At 48.3% G+C, this 24353-nt stretch overlaps 1 protein-coding gene across 2 annotated transcripts in view; it reads right to left on the bottom strand.

Moving 5' to 3' along the window:
- Window positions 1–24353, bottom strand: part of Mrtfa (myocardin related transcription factor A) — a 94444-nt gene that overhangs the window by 10756 nt on the left and 59335 nt on the right. For both annotated transcript variants that reach the window (XM_038343523.1, XM_038343525.1), the window contains exons 2-4: window positions 21267–21332; window positions 3711–3766; window positions 534–609 (exon numbers count right to left, since the gene is read on the bottom strand). In XM_038343523.1, the coding sequence (XP_038199451.1) occupies window positions 534–609; window positions 3711–3766; window positions 21267–21332 (198 nt within the window). The remainder of the gene's footprint in view (window positions 1–533; window positions 610–3710; window positions 3767–21266; window positions 21333–24353) is intronic.

Raw genomic sequence — 24353 nt, 5'->3', positions numbered from 1 at the left:
CAGCCAGAGGAACGCCAGATAAGGGATAGCTCCTGCTCCACTTAGCCTGGGCCACCGAGGCAAACTGTTCTTGGTTTGGGCTCTCGGTGACTTCAGTTGCAAATGTGGGGTTCTGAGGCAAAAAATGAGTGGGCATATGGGTGCCACTCTCTAGAACCCAAGCCTTTCCTTTGCTGAAAGTACAGAAAGCAGGTGTGGCTGGGCCGGCTGCAGTGTATCTAGATGAGTCGCCTGCCATCACAGGAGCTCAGGTAAAAGCCAGTGACTGCCTGAGCAAGCAAGTGAGCAAATGAATCCAAAAGCGAAGCACACCTTTTAGAAGCGAGATGGGCTCCGTCCCACCTAGTTGATGGTGGACCCAAGAGAGGGCTCAGGTCAACCTGGGCGAAAGAGTCCATGCTACTCACACACCCCAAAAACCAATGGCAGCCATGTTACTGTGTCTGAGTGTGAAGCCAACAGCAGAAGGCGGGAAGGCACGAGAGCGGAATGAAAATGGGGTCAGGCGGGGAAGAACCTCCAACCTCACACACCTTCCAGAATGTGCATTCTGACCAGTTCCGATCTCTCCGGCCGGGAACGGATCTTCCGTTTCAGATAGTCCTCGGTCTATGGAAAAACACCAATAAACTTATGCATGAACAGGACCACAAAACATGCTTTTGCTGTAGTGGCTGCTGTTATTCACTTTAGCAGCGTGGTGACTGCAGGGTCCTGAGGTCCGCAAGGGAAGGTGTGAGTCTTATACACAGCCTCCAGGTGCGTCTGTGCAGTCCCTTCTCAAGCCTCTACTGTATGTGGTTAAAACGGTTTTCTCATTTTTCCAGACAGGGTTTCTCTGTGTAGCCCTGGCTATCCTAGAACTTGCTCTGTAGACCAGGTTGGCCTCAAACTCACAGAGATCTGCCTGCCTTTGCCTCCTGAGTGCTGGGATTAAAGGCATGTGCCACCACTGGCTAAAACTTATACTACACAAGTAATTAAAATTAGAAAACAAGCTGGGCGGTGGTGGTACACACCTTTAATCCCAGCACTCGGGAAGCAGGGGCAGGTGTATCTCTGTGATAGGCCAGCCTGGTCTACAAGAGCTAGTTCCAGGACAGGAACCAAAGCTACAGAGAAACCGTGCCTCGAAAAACAAAAAAACAAACAAAAAAAATTAGAAAACAAGAAACAGTAACCAGCTTCAACAGAACTGTTCATGTTCATGTTTTCCCCCCATTATTCTTTCATGTAGTTTGATTCTGCAGAGCTGTAATCATTCTGGATGTAATTTTATGTCCTGTTTAAAAAACCTTGCATTGCGTGATCTCAAGAGCATTTTCAATTCAGTCTGAATGACTGCCAAATGCAATACTAATTTTGATACATGATGTCAGAGCTCTAGTTCCTTAAAGTCCAATGTCCTCATTTCTGCATTTATTAGGCACTGCAGAACTAAACCATTCCCTCAGCAACCACTGAGCCCCTGCTGCTTGAGGCTAATGATGAGCGTGTGTGACTGCAGAGCCCACACAGGTCACCTCTGCAACATCATTCAGATTCTAAGTCACAAGAGACGACAGGACAGGGCAGGCTAGGTCAGAGTTAGCAAAGAAGTTACTGTAGAGGTCAGTCTGGTCCTCATGCTGCTGGCTGCTGTGGGCTCTGGGCGCATCAGCCCATCTACAGCAAGCAGAATCGGGTGCTGCACTGCTCTCAAATGGCCAGGGGGAATATAGCATGGGAAAGTCTGGAGGAACTCAGGCAGTGCTGGGAGCACCCACCAGAGAAGTCACATCTGTTCAAATACATCTCTTGTCTCTTGGGTACTGAGTCATACTAGCCTTAGTAACAAACAGTAAATCTATGAAGGATGCCCACTGGCTAGGGCCTGGCTACTTAGAAGTTACTAAGGAGGAACAACCAGAAAACCAGTCTGCTTCTGGTGCAGAAGGTAAGGAAGGATTTGTGGCTGATGTCACTGAAGGCATTTCTGGGGCTGGAGAACACAAGCGGCTGATGGGAAAAGAACCAGTCACAACAGTGGGCCATGTCTGAGAGCTCCTCTGAATCCTGAGGCTGCTGCAGCAACCAGGAATGGGCCTCCACGAGATGCTGTTGGCTTGGGGTTACAGACATAGGGAGCAGTGATGTGACCAGCATCCCATAAGGCATCCCTTGGGAACACAAGCTGACAGACAGTGCTGCCTCTTACTCAGATGCTCTGAATTGGTATAACTGAGCAAAGCAAGTTATGTGTGACCACGCCAATATCCTCATTTTTCATATTTTAATTAAGACAGTTTAGTGTGTGCTTCAATATTAAACCTCTTATTGTAATTTCGAAGTCATTTGGGAACAGATGTGCAACACATGCACCTGTTATGTGAATATATTTACCATGTGTTAGTAATAAAATTATATATATATATATATATATATATATGGGCTGGAGAGATGGCTCAGCGGTTAAGAGCATTGCCTGCTCTTCCAAAGGTCCTGAGTTCAATTCCCAGCAACCACATGGTGGCTCACAACCATCTGTAATGAGGTCTGGTGCCCTCTTCTGGCCTTCAGGCATACACACAGAATATTGTTTACATAATAAATAAAAATAAATATTTTAAAAAATTGTATATATAAAAAACCCCTTCAGTTTGATCCCCAGGACCTACACAGAGAAAGGAGAGAGCCAGCTCCTGCAAACTGTTTTCTGACCTCCACACATGTGCCCGCACACATGCACACACATACACACACACACAAGAAACATAATAAAAGTCTGGGCTCCACAAACCCAGGCTTGCGTTCCAGCTTTATCACTTTCTAGCTGGACAGATCAGTTAGTTTCTGCTGCACCTAAACAAGGGTGGTAGCATCTAACTCATGAGGGCTCCTGTGTGGACAAAGAAGACATACACACAGCCTCACACACAGCGGCATTCTGTAGGACAGTGGTGTCTAACCAGGTGCCACTGGTCTCTACGCCTATCTGCCCTTTCTTCATGCTGGGCCTTCTCTGGCTCCCATCAAATGGGAGTAAGTACAGTTTGTTACTGCTTCTCAGTACCCATGACCTCATTCTTCCTACTTGCTAACAGTTGATTATGATTTTCTAAAGAAAAAAGAGTCTCAGGAGCAAGTATATTAGTTTCTACGAATGGTGTGAGGTCCAGCAAGCCAAGGCCGGCAGCCCTCCAGGGGGAGCAGGAGGGGAACCATGAGCTGGTCACCTCCCCATCTCCACCCACAGCAGGCACAGGACATTCCACAGGGGCCAGAGGGAACTGAAAGGGAAGAAGGATGCAGCTAAGGAGCTCCCACAGGGAGTGTGGCTTCCAGTGTGCCCACGGCTGCTGTAAAGGGTATACGTGGATGTTGCCTGCTTTGGGGCAGATGGAGATGGAAGCACACGGCTGTGCGCAGTGTGCCCAAGTGGAAAGTCTGCACGTGGGTGACACTGGGCAGATCATCTATATGAGGCTCAGTGGACTCAAGGGAGGAAGATGAGCGGTCTTCAAGGCCAGGTTAGGGGAGCTCTGCTGGCCTTCACAAGGCACTAAAGTCTACCAGGGCAGGTGGCTGAGGAGGATGAAACAGCAAGGGCCTGAGATTTCTAGCACTCAGAGCTGTAAGGTGAGGGCTGCCTCCAAAGCTGTGCTAGATGCAGCTGGCGGATGGGGACGGCAGTGCACTCTGGAGGTCTTTGGGGAGGGAGGAAACCTTACCCTGGCCCGTTCCAGACTCCTTCTCTGCTCATGAAATGCAGCTGGACTTTTCAAAGCTGTTGAGAAAAGAACCGGAGAAGGATTACTTTTGGAGGCTGAGGCTGGTTCAGCGCTAGAATACCTACTCAGCACAGGCAAGGCCCTGGGCTCAGTCCTCAGCACTACCACCAAAACCCCAAACAACAGCAGAATACGACTTGTGGTGACACATCACACACAACACTACAACTGCAGCAGAAATGGCATCTTAAACGGAAATGCCGCCCTGACACCTAAGGACGCAAGTGTCTTTACGGCTAGTCGCTTTAAGACCCTCCTGGCCTGGCCTCGGTCAGACCTGCGTTGCTCTCGGTCTCATCAGCTAAGCCTCTAAGATCGCCTGGTTCTGGCAGAGATGTGAGCGAATCCACCTTGCTAAAGTCTCATTAGGAACTGTAGTGGCCAGCTGGGACAGTCAAAACCAGCAAGGCCCATGTCTTCTCAGTGCTGCTGCTTCTCAGCTGCCATCAATGGCACTATTAAAATGAACTCAGCTTCATCTTTGAGAACTAAAAAATTTTGTCATTGCTGGCTGGCCCTGGTGAAGGGACACACACACTGCTGACAGAAGGTTGGGTCCTACTTTGGGGACCTCAGCTTTTGTCTTCAATGGAAAGTGCAGCTGTAGGCCCTCTGCAAACGCACCATGCACTCCAAGTCTACTGTAAGGTGACACACGGCAGTTTAAGAGACCGGGGAGGACAGGGAAGCATGTGGCTCACTTCACTAAGGAACAATGGCAGTAGGTGAAACTGTGGTCAGTTTCACTTCTGCTGCCCAAGCTGCAAACAGCTGTGAGACTGTGTGCAAAGATAACCTTCCAGGCTGCTGGCTGTGGTGGCGGGGTTAGGGTAGGAGCCGCTAAAAGTAGCAAGAGCACAGATAGGACCTATCCTGCCTGGCCTCTGTGCTTCCGCCCTCACTCCCTGGGGCTGGCCCTCCCGAGAGCAAGCTTCAGAGCTCCAGCAGCATTTGGTTTAAAGACAGTTTACAAAATAGTAATAGCCGGGCGGTGGTGATGCACGTAGTCCCAGCACTCAGGAAGCAGAGGAAGATGGATCTCTGTGAGTTCTAGGATGGCCTGGTCTACACAGCGAGTTCCAGGACAGCCAGGGCTACACAGAGAAACCCCTGTCTGAGGGGTTGAGTGGGGGAAAGAAAACTTCATTATAAAGTTCAGAGAACCCTTCCATTTTCTGACAGCAGGGGGAGCTCTAGACTTAACAGACAAATTTCAAGATCAACTATATAGCACAGGATCCCTCCTCAACTCACTCAGCTGGAGAATCCATTCCAGGGAACCACCCGGGGTGCCCAGATGGAAGGAAGCTGGCCCTGGCTCCTGGCTGCACTGTGCAAGGCTGTACCACAGCAAAACTGGCTTTCAGAGCCTGGAACAGAAGCCTGGCCTGAGAGTGATGGGCTAGCACTCCCCACCCCCAGCACAGTTTTAGCTGCAAGATAGAACACAGCACAAGTAAATACTGGGAAGCAAACGCCATCCACCAGAACCCTAAGAGTTGCTGTGCCTGTTCACTGTGGGTCTGCTGTGACCACACCCCCACAGCAGCGCCTGGGTGCTGTCTGCTTCTTCCAGGGCTCACGCAATTCCCCATTCTTCAAGTCCCAGGCACACAGAAAGCCACTGGGTGGATGAGAAGGGCAGTTCTAAGTGACCAGAGGTGGGGCATGAGAGGGCTCCACGGCGCAGCTTGAAGCCTCCAGTTAACAGCCAGGACCCAGCGCTAGGGACAGGTTGAAAACTGGGAAAAGCTCCTGCTTTTCTGTGTCCCAACAGCTACTCTGCCACGATGCACGGTGTGACTAACTTTTGGAGACCGAGACGCTGCCCACCTCCTAGAGCACTAAGATGCAAATCAGTGGAGCTGGAGAGATGGCTTTGTAGTTAAGAGTGTTTGCTTATGTAGAGGACCTGGGCTCGGTTCTCAGAACCCACTTCAGGCGCCTCAAAATAGCCTATAACTCCAGTTCCAGGGGATCCAATATTCCCTCTTCTAGTTTCTCAGGGCATATGCATCTAGTCCAGTACACCTCTACCTCTCTCTCTCTCTCTCTCTCTCTCTCTCTCTCTCTCTCTCTCTCTCTCTCTCTCACACACACACACACACACACACACACACACACAAATTCTATTTTAAAAGAGTTAGGCTGGGCATGGTGGTGCACACCTTTAATTCCAGCATTCAGGAGGTAGAGACAGGAGGATCTCTGTGAGTTCCAAGGCAGCTTGGTCTACAGAGTGAGCTCCAGGACAGCCAGGGTTCTGTAGAAAGACCCCGTCTTAAAACATGCAAACGGATGAACCAAATCCGTATCGGCATGGCAGGAAGCACACGTCCACAGCTCACATAAACACCACTGCCGTCAACACTGTCACTCTGGCTGAGTCACTGGCTCGCTGCTCTCAGGCTGGCTGGTTCTGGGCCCCAGCCATAGTTGATTATCTAAAGCCCTGGCTACCTGAACATCCTTCACTGCCACCCCAGGGGTAATGCACAAAGCTCGCTTCTAGAAACACGTCTGGCAAGCACAGACACAGCTGGACACGGGATGGTGCGTGCTCTTCACATACCAACAACAGCTGCCACCAGTGCAAGATGGAGAGAGGTGAAATGGCGCAGGGGACAGAGCTCTGAGCCCGCTGAGCTAATGGCACTTTCCCACACTAGCAAGAAAAACTAATATTCACTGAGTTCTTATATACACGATAGGGATAGGCCCAGGTTTTTTTTTTTTTTTTCCCAGATGTGGTCTCATTATGTAGCCCACACTAGACACAAACTCAGGATGATTCAACCTTTCAAGTGCTGGGATCATGGGCATATACCCACATGCCCAGCTGCGAATTCAGATATTTTAACATGCTAGCTAGTCTAGTATATTACCCAAGAAGGGCTGCAGAGAAAGGTCAGGAGTAGAACATTTGTCACATACATATAAGGACCTGAGTTCAAATCCTCAGCACCCATATAAAGGCAGGCACAGGAGCACGTGTCAGTAACCCCAGTGCTCTTATGGCAAAGGGAGACACATAGCACAGCAGCAAACAGTAAGGCATCTTGTCACTGGGTGAAAGGCGAGGCCAATGCTTGAGGTTATCCTCCCATGTGTGCTCTTGCATACACAGAAACACATACACTTGGGGCAGGCAACGTTCCATTTATTTAGTTAGTTCTTCGAGACAGGGTTTCTCTGTGTAGCTTTGGAGCCTGTCCTAGAACTCACTCTGTAGACCAGGTTGACTTCAAACACACAGAGATCCACCTGCCCCTGCCTCCCAAGTGCTGGGATTAAAGGTGTGCACCACCACTGCCCGGCAAGCAGTATGCCAGTAATGTTCCATCAATTAAGCTCAGAAAAGTTAGAAAAAACTAGAAAATGGCAGCCATGGTTACAACTTAATTCTGTTAAAGAGAATTCTTTCTGCTTCTCTGACTTAGTTTCTCAACTTCTTCAAAAAACAGAGAAAAGAACCTGTCAGATGGCTCACAGCTGGGGTAGGGTGGTGACATGCCAACGCTGTAACAATTAGATGTACTAGTTAGATGTAGACCTGACTATGGGCTATGTGGAAAGGCAGGCTTGACCATAGCAGCAAGAGGTACAGGGGCACAGAAGAAGGGCTTATGGACCCCTCTGAGACTCCAGGGCTTTCAGACCTGGACAACTATAGTCTGAAAACCAGGGCTTGCTCTACACGGAGCAGCCTTAGGTCTTAGACAAACCGGGGCGCAGAGCTGGGAGAATTCTTGTGCTGGACAAGGCTAGGGCTAGATTTGAGAAATGACCAGAAATGACTACATCCTAGTCTCTGAGGACTGCTGTTCCAATTTCATACAATGATGCCAGCACTAGTAACCACAGAGGGTGGATCCCATCCAGGCCTTCTTCAGCCTCCCTTTCTTCCTTCACCTAAACCTGACCAGCATGTTGGCTCCTGTCAGTCCTTGGGCTGTCTACCTAAGGCTGTGTTTCTCTCTCCATTCTGAATTCTACCGCCTGACAACAGGTCTGGCCATTTCAATAGCCACTTCTTTCAGGCAGAAGGAGGAGAGAACAATGGCTCCTCCTCTCGGCCTGTGAAGACCTCTAGCTAAGATGTCCCAGGTTCGTGTGGGAGAGACTGGAACTGAGACAGCAAACAACCACTCCTGAGTCCCTGGGGTTTAAGGCTGGGCAACCCCTGTGCGTGCCCAGGCAGCTGTTGAAGCACACTGCAGAAGGTAGCTTGGTGGTGGAGATGTGACGATGCAGGAAAGCCCTGGGCTTTCTTCATACAGGGTCAAGTGACCCTGGGGAGCCCGAACCAGACTAGTTTCCGTGCTAAGGAGGCCCAGGGAAGTAGGGCAAAGCAGAAGAAAATGGGTTTTAAGGTCCTGGCCTTGGGTAGTTGAGAAGAACACTCTAAGTGTGCAGCCAGGAGGGATGTGCTCATGTGGACTTTGATTCCCTCTTCCTTGCTGCCTGGAAGGCTTTGCCAGGAGGGTCCAGAACATCATTCATCCCAACTTCCATATCCCAGAATCCCAAGAAGGCAGTCTCTGAGAAGCCCCTAAGAGCTGTTAAGAACACACAGTTCAAAAAAACTACCTAGATGGCGCACACCTTTAATCCCAGCACTCTGGGAGGCAGAGGCAGGCAGATCTCTGAGTTCGAGGCCAGCCTGGTCTACAAGAGCTAATTCCAGGACAGGCTCTAAAGCTACAGAGAAACCCTGTCTCGAAAAACCAAAAAAACCAAAAAAAAAAAAAAAAAAGAACACACAGTTCTGGGGCAGAGGGCAGTTTTCAATCCTTTCTCCACCCTGGAAATCTGGGGACACTCCGAGCAAAGGTAAGGGTGCAGCTTGGACTGAGTAGGAAGAACAGAGAAACCTCAGACATGAGGACGCAGTGGCCAAGGGCTGTGGCATTCCTCATTGCAGCTTCAGTCCCAGACTGGGCTCCACCCCAGCTGGCTGGAAGCAGTTGCTTCTCTGGGCCTTCCCGCTAGCACCTGTTGCTACTTTAGATGAGCACATTTGTGAATTAAGAAAATAACAGAGTTATGATTTCCATTTTCCCAAGAATATACCGTCTGAGCATTTAAAGGAGGACTCGCTGCTGTGTTCAAGGTGACTACAGGGCTGTGTTCCTGAGCTGAAGCAGGAAGGGCATCAAACCAGCACCATCTGGAACCAGTACCAGATTTACTTAAGCATTTTGGGCAAGTAAGCCTTTTAGGACCAGCCAGGCATTTCTGGAAAAGCTTCTTGTCATGGGCAGTTCTTAGTCAGCAAGCCCAATTCCTCATTCCCCACAGACCCACCCACCCTGTGTCTGTCTGTGCACATGTGGGCCTGGGTCTCTCAACAGATGGTGACTGCACTCAGGAGAGGCACATGGTAACTATCACACATTAGCAGGTCTTCCACAGCCAGCCTTTCTTGCTAGTTGTGATGGTGAGGTTTAATTTCTATGTTTATGGGTGTAACTGTGTGTGTGTCTGCACCATGTGCATGCAGTGCTCTTGGAGGCCAGAATAGGGCGCAGTATCCCTGGGACTGGGACTAACCAATGGTTGTGAGCTGCCATGAAGGTGCTGGAAGTTGAACCCAGGTCCTCTTCTTTTTTTTTTTTTTTTTTTTTTTTTTCCGAGACAGGGTTTCTCTGTGGCTTTGGAGCCTGTCCTCCAGGTCCTCTTCTTTAATTTTTATTCTTTCTTCCTTCCTTTCTTTCCTCCCTCTCTTCTCTCTTTTTTCTTTGAGACAGGGTTTCTTTGTATAGGGTTTTCCTGGAACTTGCTCTGTAGACCAGGCTGGCATCAAACTCAGAGATCCATCTGCCTTTGCCTCCTGAGTGCTGGGATTAAATGCAAGCACCACCACCACCCAACTTTAATTTTTAGTCTTAAAAACTACGTTTTAAAAATTTACTGTGTGTATCAGTTTGCTCCTTCTACCCTGTGAGTCCCAGGTCACCAGACTTGGTGACAAGTGCCTTCATCCACAGAGACATCTCCTAAGCCCTGGTGGTTAGTACTGTTAACTTGGAACAATCTAGAATCCCTTGGAAGAGAAATCTTACTGAGAGGCTGTGTAAAACAGGTTGGCCTGTGGCACATCTGTGGGGTGTGGGGCATCCTGGTCATGCTAGCTGAGGTGGAAGGCAGGGGATCCTGAGCTGTGAACTTCAGAGTGGAGAGAATGAGCCGAGCACAGGCATGCAAGCATGAAGGAACTCCTCTCTGCTTCATGAGTGTGGATTCCGCGTGGCTCGCTGCTTTGGGCTTCGATCACAAACAATGGTGACTGTAGTTTGGGACTGTGAGCTAAACGCCCTTCTCCCTAAGAGCTCTAGCTCTAGCGTGGTGTTTATGGCGCCAGCACTTTCTCTAAGTCGGCAACAGACAGAGGAGACCTCCGCTTTAGTCACAGGCAAACAGAAAGAGGCGCAGTCTCCTATTTTACTTCTTCTCCCTTTCTTGAAGAGGCCACATGGAGGAAAAGGGGTCACTGGATAGCCAAACTGCTCCCAGAGTAGGCAGAAGCCTGCCGTACCCCTTGCCCCCAGCGCAGGAGTGTGCTGCACAGCTCTGGGACTCGCACGTTCAGAAGCCCTACTACACAAGGCCAACGAGAGGCAGATACGGCAGCTTTCCCTCTCTGAGAGGGGTGGCTGTGGAGGCCGCTAGTCCACATGCAGCAGCTGCTCAGACAGGGTTTCTCTGTGCCCTGCGTGCTGGGATTAAAGGTGTGCGCCACCACTGCCCAGCTGCCATCAAGTCTTCAGTCATCGGAACAGTCCTGTGCTCTACTTCCACTTGGGGGAGAACAGAGCAGCAATATTCTCCATGAAGGAAATGTCAGAAACCATGAATTTCCCCAAGGATGGTTCAAGACAAGGCCATTTCGGCAGAATTCAAGGACCTCTAGAATCCTGGGCTCCAAGAAGTCTTACCTACGGTGGTTTGGCAATTTTAGTACCACAAAGAACAAAGAGAAGCAAGAAGGTGGGGTTTCAAATACGCTCATTCCCCACGCCCGAGTGATTAACAGAGTAACATGTGGAAGGACTTCACGAGGAGCTCTGGGATATGAGGGCCATCTGCCAGCCCACTGATTGCCAAGGTGGACATTTCAACTCTGCTGACTTCATAGCTAAGGAGTTTCAATTTCTGGAGCTATATTCCTGGGAGTCAAAGGTTCAGGCCGGGTGGGGGAGCTCGGCAGCAGAGTCTAGCACACGTGAAGTCCTGGACTGGATCCGAACAAAGTACTGACAAATAAATCAGGCTTTCTGCTGTTTTCCTCAGACCTGGGCTAGACCCTAGTCTTGCTGAGCCCATCCTACCTCCTGCTGACAGGATTGCAGCGTGGTCATCACACCTGGGTGTTCTCCCAGCAGGGGAAGAGCACAAAGCCCAGACAGAGGCAGGAACTAGAAAGGGCCTCACATCCTATGGAAGGGCATAGGCTGGCCACACCGCTGACAGGTCAAGGGCTGGCATGAGCATCAAGGAGATGATTCTGGGATTCTACACCCAGGCAGAGGAGGCTCACTCCAGGGCAAGGTAAACCCACTGGAGTAATCCTAGGGGCCTAGAAATCGTGTAATGAATTGGGGGTGCCTGCCTGGACAAATGTCCAGTCAGAGAATATACAATATTCTTTGAGAAGCACCCATACAACACAGAAGAAACTAAACACCCATGATTTAACACATGGTATCATGACAGAAGCAGAAAGCTGCCTTAGAGACTTCCAGCCTCCCAAAATGGTAGGTAGGCATGGACAGCAGCCTGGAAGGCCAATAGTGATAGTCACTCTCAGCGCTATCTCCCCAAATGTGACGTCCTGACCTCATCAATCACAGGACTTCAACTGGATGCTGTTTGTTTCAAGTGAACCCTCTTCCTTTGCTTATGTAGCAGAGGAAGATCAATCTTGAGCTCCTACCCCACCCCGTCTGCTGAGAGCTAGGATGACAGGTATGTGCTACCGCACTGGCTTATGTGCTGCTGGGGTCTGGACCCAGGGCTTCATGCATGGCAGGCAAGCACTCTACCATGTGAGCCTCACCCCAGCCCCTTCAACTACTTTCAGACTTGAAAATTCCTGTGTGGGTAAGTACCACTATAAACTGTTTCCTTCAGGAATCAATAACAGGTCTAGAGCCAGAAAAGCTGGGCTGGATCTGTCTCTGTTTCTAAGCGGCAGCGAGAGCAAGGGCAAGTCATGTGACTTCTGAGGCTTCTGTCCTCATCCACAAACAGCAGCTACACTTACGACCACACCCAGTGACACTAGCATTGAACGAAGTGAAGTGAAAGTTTTCTGCCGTCTGCTGAACTGGGTTAGGACTAAGGCACTGTTACTGCTGCAGTCTCCTCCCTGCCTGCTCTCTGGGAAGAAACGGCTCGTGCATGAAGCAACGCTGAGCACTGGCTGCGCCCAACCTCCACTCTTTGTCCCTGTGTTCAGCCACACACTACGCCTACCAAAATATCTGCACAAAGACCACTGATCAGAGAGTCGTGTCAACAGCTCTAGGGCCTGAATATGACAACTAGAACCAGAACTAAGTCCACGAGAACCGAAGACAGCTTGAGTAGAGAAGAGACCACACATCTAGAGCAAGCAAGATCCAAACTAAAAGTCATGAGCACTCAACACATATCCTGTTTCGGTATGCAGGTTTGACACCACCCTTGTTTTGGTACTTGGCTGTCACCCCCACCCAGACCAACCAACACAAGAGCCAACTACCAAGAATGAAGACAGAGGGGTGCAAGAGATGGCTCAGTCAGTAAAGTCTTCTGAAGACATAAATTCAACCTCTAGAATATATATGTACACACACACACACACACACACACACACACACATATTAAAGCTAGATACAGCGGTACATGCTTGTAACCCCAGGGTCTCCACACACATATACTTCACCCATACACACACACAGAAAGGATGAATGGAGGAAGCAGAGATCTGAGGTACAGCTGCTCGATCCACCAGTGGTGGGAAGGGCCAAAGCTAGGGGAGGGGGTATACAGACTAGTTAGTACACACAGATGTCAAAGATATGGTACACTAGGGTTAAAACACCAGGGCCAAACACTTTAAATCTGGTTGCTATGGCATCTGTGAATATTTCCCAGAGGTCCATGTGTTAAAGACTTAGTCCTTAGTCCATGCTTCTTCCAGGAAGTGATAAACCCTTTAGGACGGTACAGCTTTGAGAAAGATAAGGATAGTGGGACACCCCCATCCCTTTCCTTCCTTCACTTCCCAGCTGTATGAAGTGAACAGCTTCACTGTGCATGTATGTGCGCTCACTGTGCATGTATGTGCGCTCACTGTGTATGTATGTGCGCTTCACTGTACATGTATGTGCGCTCACTGTGCATGCATGTGTGCTCACTGTACATGTATGTGCGCTCACTGTACATGTATGTGCGCTTCACTGTGCATATATATGCATTTCACTGCACATCAGGAACTGCACAGCTTCACTTCACTTCACCATGGCGTACTCTCTCCCCACAGGCCGGTCAATCATGTATTACAATCTCAAAAACCATGACACTAGCTATTCTTGCAGAAGACACAGATTAGGTTCCTACCACTGGCTTGGTGGCTTACAACCACTGCACCTCCAGTTCCAGGAGATCTGATGCCCTTCTGGGTACCAGGCACACACGTGATGCAGACATGCATGGAGGCAAACACATATATACATTAAAAGAAACTGTGAGCAAAACTAACATCTCCTGTGAGCACTGCAAACTGAACCCAGGTCCTCTGCAAGAACAGAAAGCACTCTTAACCACTCAGCCATCTCTCTGGCCCCTTTTAAAGCTTTTTTTTTCTTTTACGTTTTATGTATTTTGTGTATTGTGGGGTGGATGCACACATGGCACATGTGTAAAAGTTGAAGGGCAACTATCTGGGCCTCTGCTTCTACCATGTGGGCCCTGGACCAAACACAGGGGGTCAGGATGTGCCTTTACCCAACGAGCCATCTTGCTGGCCCTTTACCTTCTTTTTAAGAACTGTCTCTTGATAAACCTCGATCTTGATGACTGGGCTAGACTGGCCAGCGAGTCTCAGGGTCTCCCAGTGCCACCTCCCCAGCCACCACAGCCAACTTGTTTCGTTTTGTTTCTCTGTGTAGCCCTGGCTGCATGGACAACTGTTTGAGAGTGTCGTGTCCTTATGGTTGCGACTAGTGTTTACACGTGAGTTTCGCAGTATTCTGCAGCTAAAGACTTCAGACTGGTCTATGATTCCAGCACATCCCCCTTTCTTTGTAAAGTTCAAAACAGTTAAGAAAAAAGAGAAAGACTCAGGCATGATGGCAAACATTTGGGAAGCTGAGAGAGGATGATATGAATGTTGGAAATGAGCCTCAAAACACACTGACACAGGCACAGAAAGACACCCCAAATGACCACTTTTTCTGAATATCCCTTAGTCTTCTATCTGGATAAGCTGTAAATCATCTTCGTCCTTCTGAGAATATTCTATTGCAGAAGAATCTAAATCATCACCTCATCAGATGCACCAGGCTCCATTTGTCACACCATGATTTCTGTCTTTCATCCATGTGTGGTGCTGAGGATGAACCTCGACCTCAGGATGCTGGGCTGTAGAATTAGCAAAGTAGCCACCCGAAGGCCTCACAATCTCCTCGTTTCCTTTACTGTATTCCAGGTCTTTGCTGAGACAGGTTCTCAGATGTGGTCCAGACTGGCCTGGAAGGCATTATGTGGACCAGGTGTGCATCACTTTGCCCTGCTCCCTTATTACCTTGTAAAATGTTGTCCTTTATATGGCTACACCTCAGATAATAAGAACAAATTATGGAGAGCAAAGCAATGACCTTCCTGTTGTTTTGAAAAGATAATAAAATTGTATAAAATCTCCATCGAAAAGATTACTTGGAAGCCCATCATGACAGCACACACCTTTGATCCCAGCAGTAGGGAGGCAGAGGCAGGCAGATCTTTACAAGTTTGAGGCCAACCTGGTCACATAGCAATTTGTAAACCAAAGTTACATGTCAGTGCCACCTTTCACAAGACAAAGAGATGGTCTGTCAGGAAATGGCACTTGCTGCTAAACCAGACGACCAGGGCCTGACCCTTGGCACACACATGGTAGGAGAGAACCAACTCCCTCAAGCCTTCCAGCCTCCCCGCCTGACTACCCCGTAACACAAAAAAACCCACCCAGCCACATACACTCACACAATAAATAATTTTTGATACCCCGTAACACAAAAAAACCCACCCAGCCACATACACTCACACAATAAATAATTTTTGTTTTGTTTTTGAGACAGATCTCTCTACATAGCTATGGCTACCCTGGAACTTGCTCTGTAGACTAGGCTGGCCTCTAACTCACAGAGAGCTACCTGCCTCTGCCTCCCAAGTGCTGGGATTAAAGGCATGTGCTATTATGCCTGGTCAATAAATAAATGTTAATAGTAATTTAAAAATGACTCTCTACCCTGCTCAACAAAGCTTGTCCTTGGTTTTTTTGTTTGGATTCAGGCACAACACACAGTGAACTCCACACTCCTATTTTAGGGCTTGTGAGCAACGAGCCCAAGGAGGAGGCTCTATGCCAGTCACTGTTCACTGAGGCACACACACTGGGACAGCAGAAGAGAGACAAGGACTCCGATTTCCATCAAGACTGAAACACGAAACCCCAGGAGCCATGGGCCCAGCTGGCCTCCCTGAGACAAAGAAAAGCATTCCAGGGACCACATGCCTAACACAATTTTCCCTGAACTTCAAATCTAGGGACCAGTCCAACTCATTCCAGAAATACACATTTTACCAGTGTTTATAAAAACAAAAACAAGAAAAAAACCCACAAAAATCAGAGCTGCAACTACAGTTAAACATTTCCATATTTCTGTGGAAAGGACACATCAACTCATGGGGGTCTCTGCTTTAACCAAGAAGATGAAGATGAGCTGGGCGGTGGTGGCACACGCCTTTAATCCCAGCACTCGGGAGGCAGAGGCAGGAGGATCTCTGAGTTCGAGGCCAGCCTGGTCTACAAGAGCTAGTTCCAGGACAGGCTCTAGAAACTACAGGGAAACCCTGTCTCGAAAAACCAAAAAAAAAAAAAAAAAAAAAAAATGATGATGAAGATGAGAAGCTGGAGGAGGAAGGGAAAGGAAAGGATGGGGGAGACAACAAAAGGATAGGAAAGTCTCTTTTCTGCCGAAATCACCTCTGTGTCTGAAAGGGCAGATGGGCTGCGCTGAGGCTCTCAGAGCAAGTGTCTGGAGGCAGGCGGAGCCTGGGACAACCAGAACTAGAATTGGCAAAGGTGTGCTGGGGGTGGGGTGTTTCTTATGCTCCTTTTGGAAAGAGTAGATCTTGGCCAAACCACTAGTTAACAGGAGTTGTAATTCAGAGACTAATACACAGACCTTCTGGGAACCTCCAGATGGACTTGAGCAAATGAAGACAATGGAAGCCTAAGACAGGAGGTGTCTGTCCCTCTTTGATCTGACATGAAGGCACTAATCCATGAAGTTTCTACTGAGACAGAACATCCCTGACAATGTCATCCTTTGCTAAAAACAAACAGCATTTTCAGGCTGGTGATTTGGCATTAAGAGCATTTGCTCTTTTTGCAGAGGACTCTGGTTCGATTCCCAGCACCCACATGGCCATTGACAACTGCCTGTCACTTCAATTCAGGGAATCCTGGTGCTTTCTTCTGACCTTTGTGGGCACCAGGCATGCATGTGGTCCACTTACATACATGCATGTAAAGCACTAATACATAGTAAAATAAATATGTGTAAAAAGCAAACACATACACTGTTGAACAAACATTTCCCAGAGACCTACAACCTTCTTTTGTCACCTTAACCTTTAGTAGGAAACAAAGGTCATTCATCAGCACCGAGCGCACACCTAGCGTAACAAGGTTTGGTTCAGTCTGCCATCCCCCAATCCACAAAGAATTTAACTTGAGTGGGAAAGGAAATGTAGTAATAATTCCCAATGCTTCACAGAGTGACATGTAACCTTTTGTCAAAGTAATACATCTCTTCTGGATCAGATGAACAGGAAAGCTTCAGCAAGCACTGGGGCCTAACAAAATGGTCACTTAGAGGAGCTAGGGCTGGGCACTGTCTCTGTGTAGACTAGGTGGCCAACGTCCTAAGCGAGAGATGGGCAACAGGGTCAGCCTGCAGAACTGGAGGGGTGGAATGAAGCTGGGTCAGTCTATTCAGGGTCTTAGGAACCCACTGTTCTCAGCCATTCTTTGCAGGGTCAGCATGAGACATGTAGGGTTTATTCGCAGACCTACAAACCATTCCTAATCAACTGGCAGAACCAGTCACTCTTCTGCCCATGTGTATGAGCATATCAGGAGAGGAGGCCTTTGGATGGCACTAACCAGTCAGCCGTAAGAGTCACCAATGGCAGTGCCTAGACACAGGGGAACACCATTAAAATATAAAGACATGGTTCGAGATGGTTTTGCAGGTGAAGGTGCTTGCTGCCAAGCTTGATGACTTAAGTTTAATTCCTGGGACTTGAATGAAGGGAGAGAAATGACTCCTGAAATCTACATAAGACATATACATACAGACACACATACACATAGAGAACCACACATGTACACATACATATACAGACAGATATACTCACACCACACACCCCCACATACGATAAGAAAAATAAATGAAAGGACATGGTATAGCTGGGATAGAGCTCAGGGAAAGAGCATCTATCCAGCATATGAGGACCTGGGTTTGATTTTCAGTACCCAAAAACAAAAGAGAAGGAAAGGAGGGAGGAAGAGAGGGAGGGAGGACATGAAGGAATTAAAAAGACAAGCTCAAGAGGACCAAGCCAAGCTCCCAGAGCACTTCAAGGACAAAGATTTATTTCTCCACTTATGTGCTGAGGTGTCATGGCTGCTCTGGATCAGCTTGTGATGACGGATGAACAGGTTGGCTGCTACACCACAAATGCTCCTGCTCTTTGCTTGCTGTCAAGGAGTCTCGGTGGAACAGGCCAAGAAGGAAAAAGAAAAACAACTGTGGCTCTACTCTCACATCCAGGGAGTCACAGGAGTTCCTTCTCATTTGCTTGCTCAGGACAACGTCCACACTTGCCTTCTTACACAGTTATGTACAGCTGCACAGCTGGCCCTGTCAGAACGCTGTTCCTATCTCTGACTTTGCTCTGGACTGAAAGACCTGCTTGCTTCCTGCAGGCGCCATCTTCCCTCCCTTTTCCTCAGAAAGCACTAGAAAAAGTTCAGAGCCAAGAGACTGCATGGGCCCACTTTTTGGCACTCTGCATTTGATGGGTTTTAAGTGGTGTTATATTTGAGACATGTTTACATAATGAGAATAAAGGATACTGGGAAATGATGTTGTTCAGAACACAGCAGAAACCAGCTCCATATCCACAGTTGAGACACATGAGCCACAGAGGAAGGTATGTGGGAACTAGAAGACTTTAATCCCCTAAATCCATGAGAAGGCCACTCCCAGTGCTGAACAGCACACAGAACAAGAACAACCGTAATGGGAAAGGAGCCACGGGAGCACATCACGTCCTGCAGATTCGATGAGTGAGCTGAATCAAGTAGTCCATCCTACGTGGAACCGTGAATGAGGGTTCTGGGGCAAGCTATGCTGATCTTCCTTCCCACAATCAAAGGGGGAGGGGGCAGGCTGGATGAAAAGATTTAAGGTATAAACCAGAAATAAAACACAGCCACAAAACCTTGTCCTTTCTCTGCCTTGGCTTACCTGCCCTTCCTCTTCAGTTGTACAACAAACTTAGATGTAAGGACTCTGGGAACGTCCCAGGCCAATCGATGGACTCTAAGTGGACGCTTCAAAGTGCTGTTACTTTCAGTTTGCCTGCTGGCCCTGCCTGTGCTTCCCTTAAGAGGCTTGCGATGGAGGTGAGGAAAGCAGTATGCAGCAGTGAAGGGGCGACGGTGGGAGGGGATGCTGGGGACCCCCACCACTGCGGGCTAGCTTCTTTGGGAGCCTGGGGCCTAACCCTGCATTCCCGCACACTGGTGAGAGGGGACTCTCACACCCGAGCTCTTCTAGGCTTCAGCTTTCTCTCTCGCCATCTTTTCTGCTCCCATTTCCTCCCCAAGGAAGCTGGAAATCAGCACTGTCCACAGGAAAGCTCCTGGTGGTGGTGTGGGGGGGGGGGGTAGAGACTCTCTGAAGTCCGCAGAGAGGTGAGCATTCCCAATTCATGGGACAGGCACACCCAAGCATGCAGTCTGACTCCAAGACAGCTGGAGGCCGTGGGCTCCCAGTAAGACGGGAGAGTTTATTGAGGTTATTTCAAACACTGTGACCAGAATTCTAGCCAGTTTGCTAGTTTTTTTTTTCTACACACGCACCATTTTGCAATCAGCTGTCTTTATTCACCTAGGGCCAGGTACTGGGGGACAGGAACATGAGTAAGTGACTTTCTCTAAGAGTTCAGGAAGGTGGAGGGACACACGGACACCTGCAGTTTCTGAGCACCACGCTAAAGCAAGGAAGATATGGCTGGTCAGTTCTACCCAGATGATCCTCAGCAGCACATGAAAGTCAGGAAGAAGAATGTGGGCAGCCCAAACCTACTGCCGATCCTGAGAACAAGGCTCTCAAAACTAGTGATGCATCTGCAGCCAGCCATGCGGATTGCACTGGGTAGACTGCAGCAACCCAGACTTTGGTTGTTTCATGTCTGGGGGGCACGTATCAGGGCCTTGTGTTTCTTTCATTTTGATGTCTAAAACCATCTTAGGTACAAAGCGGACATAAACATAGACGCCCTTCGTGTCGGGGTAAGCACATGAGGCTTGCTTCTTGATGAGGTCTGCAGACTGGCAGTTCTGGAATGTTCTATAAAACACACAGATTACTGCCTACCAGGAACACTGCCAATCTACTGCAGAACCCTGAGACTGAGGCTGGGGTTGGAACCCTTCTCTGGAGGATCACAGACTACAAAGAACAACAGGTCAATCAGACCGCAGTAAAGTGCAGCGAACAGAAAGATTAACACCATGATGGAGTCAAACACTGTCCTCAGTTGTTCAGAACCTGCAGTGGCTTCCTACTGTGCTCAGAGCACCCTAATTAACTCCTCTAGAGCGCTCTAACTCCTCTAGAGCACCCTAACTAACCCCTCTAGAGCACCCTAACTCCTCTAGAGCACCCTAACCAACTCCTCTAGAGCGCCCTAACTCCTCTAGAGCACCCTAACTAACTCCTCTAGAGCACCCTAACTAACTCCTCTAGAGCACCCTAACTCCTCTCAGAGCACCCTAACTCCTGGCTCATCATACTCCAGACACTGGTTTATTTGATATTCCTTTCCTGTTTCGTCTGTTTTGGGGTTTTAAAATAGTCTTACAGTATGATTCTCTCTGGCCTTGAACTTCTGTCTCTGTCTCCCAAATGATGGAATTAAAGGAATGTGCCATCACACCAGGCCAACTTATCCAAAGAGACTCCATTTTTTCCTGTTGCTGTTAACAGATCCACCAGGTAAATTTATACACAGCACTTAGCAGGTTCTTAAATTATCTTCCTCGTTTGTCTTCATTTCCTTTGCTTTCTAACCATAAATCTCCTGAACGCAGGGGCGGATTTACCCTGCACTACCAACTGCACACATTGCTACCTTGAATGAGTGACTGACAGCACAGGTACCACGGCAGCAGGGGAGTAGGCACCGAAGTGAGGTGAAGCCCAGTTTTCCATGAAAGCAGATGTTGCTGACGTGTGTGTGTGTGTGTGTATGCATGGGCACGCATGCATGCTCATGCGCATGTGTATGTTATCTTCTTCAGGGTGGATCCCAGTGGTGATGACATACCACCAGGGGAGGGACCCCGTCGATCTGCTGAGAACTCAGTAAAGAAATGTCAAAAGATCAAGACCGCTGGCCCCAGCCTTCGCTATCTACAGTGCTCTTAGTAGTCAAAGCAGGCTTTCTTGTTTCTAACAAATTCTAAGGTTTGGTTTCATTTCTCCCCCAAGGGATGCAGCCACTGGGACAGAGTGATGGCAGCTCACCGACAGTGCCATTCAGGCATGCACACACCCCTACCCTCCACCTCAGGATCTCTCTAAAATAAACTCTAGTCCATTGACAATACCTGTCCGCAACAGAAAACAGATTTCTCTCCCCAGTGCCTGAGCACCAGCAGAAAAGCCCCTGCTCCTCTCATGAAGGGAAGTTGTAAAGCCCATGAAAGGTACAGTTACAAAGCAAGGACTATTTGCTGAGCCCCTCGAAGCCTAATACTGCGTGTTTCGCTGGATGTGATGAATCTGGGTGATGGATGACCCAGTTACCAAGAACTGATGGAAAAGTAAGAGGCAGGTACAACTGGAAAATAAACCCATGGCCTTTGCTGTTACCCGCTCCTGTGCCACACAGGAGCCACTTCAATACAAAGAGCAAGCGTACAAATGTTGAGAGAGAGACACTTACGCGGCATGATCCCTTGGCTCACCAGCTCCTCCCGGGTCCGCCGCTGCTGGAGCTTCAACTGCAGCACTGCATGGCAGCAAAGAGAAGACAGGTGAAGTCAGTCAGCCATCCCACCACAGCAGACACATTTTCAAATGCAGAGAACGTCCAAAAAATAGGCTATAGTGTGAACGGAGGATCCCAAACTGCAACTGTGTGTAACTGCAGAAGTGGCCTGACAGCAAGGGTTTCCGCATTCTGCTGTGGGCGGCAAGAGGAAGTTGCGAAGGGTCTTGCAGGGCGATAACAATCCACAAACTACCAGTCTTGCCTCTTGCTTAAAACCTACAGGTCTCAGCCTTCCTCTTGGGACTGAAAACACCAATTCTAAGCTGAAGGAAAGTACCATGGGGCCAGCACCCAGCACGAAGAGCTTCCCGGTTGCTGTGTGGGTTTTCAGCAGATGTCTGCACACGGACTAGCTGAACAAGTGCTGCCTCACAGAGACCGCGGAGCCACATATTTGTAAAACTTTTCTTTCGGGTCTAAAAATGAGGGCTATTTTCACCATGCACCGTTCCTCTAGACTAGAAGATATCCTGCCATTAACATGGTTCTGTTCTTTTTCTTCATTTTCATCAGGGCCTTTCTCTCTCTGTTGAGATGAGACAACCAAGCGATATGACTCAACGCACATCCGGGCTAGTGGAGAAAGACAGGTGTCTCTCTCCGCACTCCATTCTGCAACACTGTTTAGTGAAACAGCAGGGGGCTTTATTAAATTAAGCATCAATCATCTCTATTCAGAAGAACGGCTATCACAGCTGTAGTGAGAGACCAAGGAAAGTCCAGGGAGGGCCGGAGGGTCCCGCAGCCAAAGCAAGCCCCCTTTCACTGAGCAGGCTTCAGTTGCAGGCCCCACTAGCAATGGTGGTGTGCTTGCAGCGGCCTTTTCTGCACAGCAGTTTTTAGAAGCATCCAAGGATAAAGGAACAATGACTAGGCTGTTGCCTGTGTCTCAAAGTCAAGGGTACAAAACTCTAATTTGTGTCCCAAGCGCTTTCCCTCCCCAGCACTAGTAATGTCTGAACCCTCTTCAGCAATTCTGCCTCCTCAGAAACTGCCCTAATTTCACCGCGTTCCCAGGCTGCCAGCGTGACTTGCAAGCTGTCCTCCCTAGGGTGACACGCCCCAGCGAGGTTAAGTCTTATTCTTCCTTAATTATCACAGACCTTTCTCCATCTTTAAATTTTGTTTTTGCTTGAAAATGCTCACTTTCTTCATCTGGTATTCCCTACATTCAGAATTACTCTGGGTCACCTAAGCCACTTGCTACCTGTATAGTGATACCTTCTGCTGTGTGTAGTTACCCCGGAACCTCTCCCCTGCTAGTTTATAAATTCCTTAAAGTTAAAAAAAAAAAAGGTCTTACTAAGTTGAGCACAGTTGCTCATAATTATAATCCCAGCCCCCTGGAAGCTGAGGCAAAGGACTGCTACAAATTCTATATCAACTTGTGGTTATACAGTAGAAGTCTGTCTCTAAAAAGAAAAAAACAAAGAAATGTTATTTTTTATTTGTTTGTTTGTTTGTTTTTCAAGACAGAGTTTTGCCATGTAATAGCCCTGGCTGTCCTGGAACTAGTTCTGTAGACCAGACTGGCCTTGAATTCACAGAGATCTTCCTGCATTTGCCTCCTGAGTGCTGGGATTAATTTCCCAGTACATTTATCTTTTTAAAAAAAAATCACTTCATTTTCATAATATCCATAAGAAGATGGTTACTACTTAACCCATTTTATAGGCTAGCAAAGTGAGGCCTACAGAGATTAATCAGCCAAATTTGTCTCACTAATAAGGGGTGGAGCAGGATTTGAACCCTAACACTGATGTCATAACCTGAGCTCCTAACTTTGTTTTCCCAGGATTTTCTGCAAGTGAGCTCTGCTGAGATAACAGGCCTCCTGAGTTCATTATCTGGTGCTGAGGAAAATCGCTGGTTCAGATTAGGGTCAAAGGAGATGAGGTAATCAACTTCAGTGGAGGAATTTAACCTAGGAACTGACTACAAAGTAACATAAATGTAGGCCAACACAGTAGCAACACATGTTTGCTTTTGTGCTTGGTGATTGACATGCTTTTAACTTATTTACACACCCAACCACACACACTCATACATATTCCCCCCACATGCACACCCCCACCTCTGCACACACGCATGTGCACACACACATACCCACCCACACACATGCACATCCACACACCCTCAGGCCGGGCTTGTAACTCATTGGTTGTACCTAACATGGACAAGGCTCTGAGTTTTAACCTCAGTACTGAGGAAGAAGGTGGGTAGCTCTGCAAAGATGGCTATGATCATTATTTCTTATACAAGTAAGGAGATTAGAGCACAGATTTTTCAATTTTTTTATTTTGTGCCATGCAGCTTATAGAACAGAAGCTGGGTTCCATCCTGGTCTCTGTAAATCTCAGGTGTGGTACTTAGCACAGAACACACATTCATAAGAAAGGAAAGGGAAGGCAGGTGGTGGTGCATGCCTTTAATACCAGCACTTGGGAGGCAGAAGCAAACGGATCTCTGTGAGTTCGGGGCCAGCATGGTCTACAGAGTGAGTTCCAGGACAGGCTCCAAAGCTACACTGTAGGAGGAAAGTTGCTTGTTGGTTCCTGGCTGCTCGGCCCCGAAATAATCACACAACAACTATATTATTTAAAACACCGCTTGGCCCATTAGCTCTAGCTTATTATTTGCTAACTCTTACATCTTAATTTAACCCATCTCCATTAATCTGTGCATCACCACAAGGTAGAGGCCTCCCAGCAAAGTTTCAGTGCGTCTGTATCCAGCAGCGGCTCCATGGCTTCTCCCTGACTCTGCCCTTCTTTCTCCCAGCATTCAATTTAGTTTTCCCTGCCTAACTCTGTTTCCCTATAGCTCTGCTATAGGCCCAAATCAGTTCCTTTATTAGCCAATGGTATTCACAGCATACAGAGAGGAATCCCACATCACTACACTGAGAACCCTGTCTTGAAAAACAAAAAGGGGGGGGGGATAAAAAAATAAAAAGGAAAGCCAAGCTGGACAAGACAG

The sequence above is a fragment of the Arvicola amphibius genome, chromosome 9 (genome assembly GCF_903992535.2).
Source record: "Arvicola amphibius chromosome 9, mArvAmp1.2, whole genome shotgun sequence".
NCBI lineage: Eukaryota > Metazoa > Chordata > Mammalia > Rodentia > Cricetidae > Arvicola > Arvicola amphibius.
Note: the sequence above shows the minus strand (reverse complement) of the source record. Positions and strands in the feature narration are given on the sequence as shown.